Here is a 5,011-nt window from a genome sequence, read left to right as displayed (position 1 = left end):
AGGGAGGAGGTTGAATAATTGAACCATGTGCTCGCTGTGACGTCCCTCCGATAGCAGGAACTAGCAACTTTTCCCAGTCTCAAGGCTGCTAAAAACCCCCTTGTGTCCCTTTGATCTCTCCTGGGAGTCCCAGAGTGCCAGCAGAGGCCAATGCCTTCTTCAGCTGTCTTCTATACAAATCCCCCTGGCAGGTACTAATGTGTTTACTTAGGTGCATACGGTTCCCAGCGCTGGGGGGAACCAAACGTTTCTCACACGGATGGAAGCGCCCGGCCACAACAGCCCAACTGGGAAATAGTTTTGCTGCTGGGGCGGCCGCCGGCACCCACGGACCGCCGGAGGGGAGAGGCAGGAGGCGAAATCGGCTGCGGTTTCCCTTGTGTCGGGCCCCTCCGTCCCCGCAGTCACCATTAAATAAAATACACCCCTAAATAACGCTCTGCCTGCCGCTTGCTGTTCGGCACCAGGGCCCGGGCATTCATTCCGACGAGGCCGGCGAACCGCGGAGCGTTTTGGAGAAGTGGGGGTGCGCCCCGAAGGCGCTCCGCAGGGGCGGGCACGACGGGGCCGTTCAGGTGGGTCCCAAACACCTCTCACCCCCGGCCCGGTGACTTATGGTTTCGGTCGGATTTTATTTGTTTAAATAGAAAGGCAAGTGGCCTGGAAAAAGATTGCACGCTGTGGAAACGGTCCCCACGTAGGACTGAATCCCTCCAGATATAGGCGCGGCACGACAATTGTTGCGGAGCGGGGAGGGCTGGGGTGAGGAACAACCATTTAAAGACGTTCTAACACGTTCACCATTTTCTCCCTGCCCATCCCCAGGAGCAGACAATGTGTGGTGCTTGGACTGTCCCCGCTTTCCGGACTTGAGCCTCCCGACTCCTGAAATACAGCACTATTCCCCTCTCCCTCTCTCCCCCCTCCCCGAGCAACCTCATTAGCCAGCCTTGTAGTTTGTGTTTTCTCTCCCCTTTCTTCAGTTCCACTCGCCTACTGCACTTTTGCAAATTTGTTTTGAGATCACTTTACCAGAGGAGCCAGGGGCTCTTAGGGAATACTAATTACAGACTTTTTTCTTCCTGAGTGACAGGCTGTTCCATCGTTTCTTCCCCTTTTCCCAAAATATTCAAGGAAAAAAAACAGATTTTCCTATGTCCTCAAATACTTTTGGGGAAAGGCATATTTCTTAACAACCCCAGCCCCGCTAGATTAGGAGTTAAAGCTGCCAGCTAAAGATCTGCACGCCAGAAGGAGTTGGCATTGTGCACCGGCAGATCCACGGTGCATGCTTGGAGAGAAACCGCTGAAAGGTGATCAGAACTGCAACCGGCACTTTAAAGATCAAGTTTATTTGTGCACAAAGCATAAATCTGTAAACAGGTCTATTTTAGCCAGAGCAAACGTGGTAAACCAAATTGTGTGTGTGTGCGCACATGCCACAGCCCAGTGAAGAGTTCAGGATACTGCCACTCAAACTCCTTTCTGACCGACGGTTTCTTATGAAAACAACAGGGAACTGCCCTGTTTCAGATACGGCCCAACTAAATAGCAACCTGTACCTCGGAGCAGCAGAAGCTTGAAATTCTGAGTTTTGCCCTTTCTGTAACTTTACTCCTTTATCAGCTCTCTGCTTTTCCTACAGTATTCATTTCAAAGGGGGCTCCCCCCCCTTTATGGCCGCAAATAAATCGAAACGGTGCAGATGCAGCCTTACCAATCTTTAGATAATTATGCATCCGCTCGTAGGAAGATGGGGGTGTGCATGTCTTGTGGTTTTCTTTTTTCTTTTTTAGGAAAATTTTTAGCCTAAGAGTTGAAATCTGGCTTTTGGGGAGTTGGAGGGATGGGGGACGAGGAGCAGTTGGGTTCTCCCCAGCCCCAGTCTCAGCTCCCGGATAGGAACTTTCCAGCGTGTGCACTTGTGCAAGACACCTCTCTAAGGAGTTGTTCCCTACCCGCCTTGCTCACTTGAAGAGCGGCTCCTTGAGACAACCGGCTCGCCATACCCTCCGCATTACCTCTTCCTGAAGAGCCTAATTGAAGACGCCTTTTTCCTGGGCACACAGACCGGCTCCGTAACGTTTGAACCGCCGCTGGGTCACTTGCTCTCCGATTGAGTTAACCTAGGTCACATAATTTTATTCCCAGGTAGGGAAGGTTTCCTTTGCCTTCTCATAATATTTTCCTCAACTACAAAAGCCACCTGGATGAAACCAAAGGATTCCTGCGCGTTAGCAAATGCCTGTTAAATGGCTTCATTACCACTCTAATGACCCTTGCACCGCTCCGCTCAGCTACTGCTGTGGCTGGAGCTCTGCAAAGCTTTTGTCCCCGACTTGTGTAAAGTTACTTAGGGATTGCGGGGTTAGAAATTTTACACTTCCAGGAGGGGTTTGTTGCACTGGCAGCTGGGACGCATCTGTAACGGTACAAGTTTGCCTGAAAGCAGAAAATTAGCAAGTCCAAGGCAGTGCTCGACTGTTGTGTCTCTAGCAGCACCAGGTCACACGAGTAGGAGAAAGAATGGGAAGGGGATTTGTCTCGGAGCAAACACGTACACTTTTCTTTTGTGAGTACTTTTCCCTGTGACCCGATCCGACAGCCCTAAAATTTGGGTTTCTCCCCTCGTCTCTCCTTACCACACGTAGCTGCGCGGTTTTGTCCTCCGGTTTGTAAATTTTAACGGTTGATGACACAACTTTAATTACAGGACAAAGCGCTCCCTAAGCTAAATGAACAAATCTGAGCTCTGAAAAGAGGGGTAAATTGTTTCAGGTTAGACCTGGACCGCGGGCTGTGGGAATAAAGATACGCAAGTAGACGCTGGGGGCGGGGGGGACACACACACTTCTACGTTAATTCTCCCCTGGGGAGAGCCGGTGTCCTTCCCGCTGCAGCGTGTGATGGGACATGGGAACACAGGGACGAGGAATGGCTTTGTAGGAAATGTCAGCGGTTCATATGCGTCCAGTGCCGCTGTTTCGTTTTCCATACCAAAATCGCAAGTTCTTAGACTTGGTTTAAACTTCGGAGATGTCGCAACCAGGTCTGGGGAGGTCGTTCATTAGAGGAGTGCCCAGCTCACCGCTCTCCAACGGAGCGATGCGGGGCAAATTGTCCCCTGGGGACTGGAGGGGGCTTGCCCAGACAGCCCCCGGCAGGGGATGTGGTGGGATATGCTAATAAAGACTGGCCGCTGTGGACCAGCCTCCCTTTACATGTATATATAAGGGCCCCCCGCATCAGCCAAAGGACACTTTGTCTCAGGGCGCTAATTACTGAGGAAATTGCCCCAGAGCGCTGCCGAGAGCCGGTGGCTGCCGCTCCACGCCGACGCCTCCGCTGCAGGGATGGAGGTGATGGACAGCTGCCAGTTCTCCCCCTCCGAGCTCTTCTATGACAGTTCCTGCCTCTCCTCCCCGGAGGGCGAGTTCCCCGAGGATTTCGAGCCCAGGGACCTGCCTGCCTTCGGCGCCCACGAACCCCCCGAGCCCGCCTGCCCTGAGGAAGAGGAGCATGTCCGAGCTCCCACCGGCCACCACCAGGCCGGCCACTGTCTCATGTGGGCTTGCAAAGCCTGCAAGAGAAAATCCACCACAATGGACCGGCGGAAGGCGGCCACCATGAGGGAGAGGAGGAGGCTGAAGAAAGTGAACCAGGCTTTTGAGACCCTGAAGAGATGCACCACTGCCAATCCCAACCAAAGACTCCCCAAAGTAGAGATACTGAGAAATGCCATCAGATACATCGAGAGTCTCCAGGAACTCTTGAGGGAACAGGTAGAAAACTACTACCACCTGCCAGGACAGAGTTGCTCTGAACCGACCAGCCCCACTTCCAGCTGCTCCGATGGGATGGTAAGAGAGGGGCAGGAGCGATGGGGCTGTGGGGACCTCAGGAAGGCCCGGGGGCAGGTTCCCTTCGATCTAGCGTTGTGGGGCCAGCCCCATGGGTCTGGGACGGGCCGAATGCAGCCGGACGTCAGCAAAAGGTGGATGGTTTGGGTTAAAACAAGCCCCTTCTCAGATTTAACGCTGAGCATGTACATGGGCTTTCGGGAATGCATGGGGGGATGGTAACCCTGCCAGAGGGCACCCAGCAAGCGCCCCAGCCCATGGGTGCTCGTCTCTCCCCCAACCCCAGTTTAGGGCGGCGCAGCAGAAGAGTAACGCGTGGGGAGACGGGGAAGGCACTGTCCAGCGGCAGCCTGGCCGGGGGGGGCTGCTGCCCCGCTCCCCAGCGGGCGCCGGGGCCCTCCCCTCCGGGTTTACGGCGTTTTCCCTCCGAGGGGAGCGCCCCAGCAGCCCCGGGGGGCGGTGGCCGGGCCGGCACTGGCCCCTCGCTGTCTTGCAGGCCGACTGCGGCAGCCCGGTCTGGTCGGCGAGAGGCAGCAGCTTCGACGCCGTCTACTGCTCCGAGATGGCCCACGGTAAGCCCGACCCGCAGGCAGCCGCGGCCGCGGGGGGTGGAGGGGGGGGCGAGGGGGGCCGCCTCGCTCTCCGTGGCACTAGGAGAGGGCGGCCCGGGACCCTGCTGTAACGCGCTGCCGTTACCTCCGCCTCCCCGGCCGCAGGGTATGCCGCCGAGCAGAGCAGCGCCCTGTCCAGCCTCGACTGCCTCTCCAGCATCGTGGACCGCTTGTCCCCGGCGGAGGAGCCGGGGCTGCCCCTCCGCGACGCCGACTCCCTCTCGCCCAGCGCCAGCATCGACTCGGGGCCGGGGACGCCCGGGACGCCGCCGCCCCGACGGACCTACCAGGCGCTATGAAGGGCCCGGGGAAGCCGGCATGCAGTGCTTTCCGCCACCTCCGGAGCCGCCTCCCTCGCCCAGCCGCCTCCTGCAAACGCTTCGCGGGCGGGAGAGGCCGCCCGGCCCACCGCCTCCCTCCGGGGCTGGGGGCAAAGCGCCCCGCCGGGCCCTGGCTTCCCCCGGGGCAGACAGACACCGGGGCTCGGGACACACGCACCACCCTGGAAACCCTGCTGCAAATAAAACGTGCTGTACGAGA

The 5,011-nt window shown here is 57.1% G+C and overlaps 1 protein-coding gene across 1 annotated transcript; it reads left to right on the top strand.

Annotated features, from left to right (window-relative positions):
* The first annotated feature begins 2,952 nt into the window (after window positions 1-2,952).
* On the top strand, window positions 2,953-5,011 carry MYF5 (myogenic factor 5). Its single transcript, XM_065639475.1, has 3 exons — window positions 2,953-3,860; window positions 4,357-4,432; window positions 4,577-5,011. Exons 1-3 carry the CDS (start codon window positions 3,354-3,356, stop codon window positions 4,768-4,770), a joined length of 777 nt encoding a protein of 258 aa, XP_065495547.1. The 5' UTR covers window positions 2,953-3,353; the 3' UTR covers window positions 4,771-5,011.

This window comes from Caloenas nicobarica, chromosome 1, assembly GCF_036013445.1.
Source record: "Caloenas nicobarica isolate bCalNic1 chromosome 1, bCalNic1.hap1, whole genome shotgun sequence".
Taxonomy (NCBI): domain Eukaryota; kingdom Metazoa; phylum Chordata; class Aves; order Columbiformes; family Columbidae; genus Caloenas; species Caloenas nicobarica.
This window is presented reverse-complemented; position numbering and strand designations above follow the sequence as displayed.

Coding starts and splice junctions, on each gene's coding strand:
- MYF5 (XM_065639475.1), top strand. CDS start 3,354: ATGGAGGTGATGGACAGCTGCCAGTTCTCCCCCTCCGAGCTCTTCTAT. Junction 3,861..4,356: donor CCAGCTGCTCCGATGGGATG/GTAAGAGAGGGG, acceptor GCTGTCTTGCAG/GCCGACTGCGGCAGCCCGGT. Junction 4,433..4,576: donor CTGCTCCGAGATGGCCCACG/GTAAGCCCGACC, acceptor CCCCGGCCGCAG/GGTATGCCGCCGAGCAGAGC.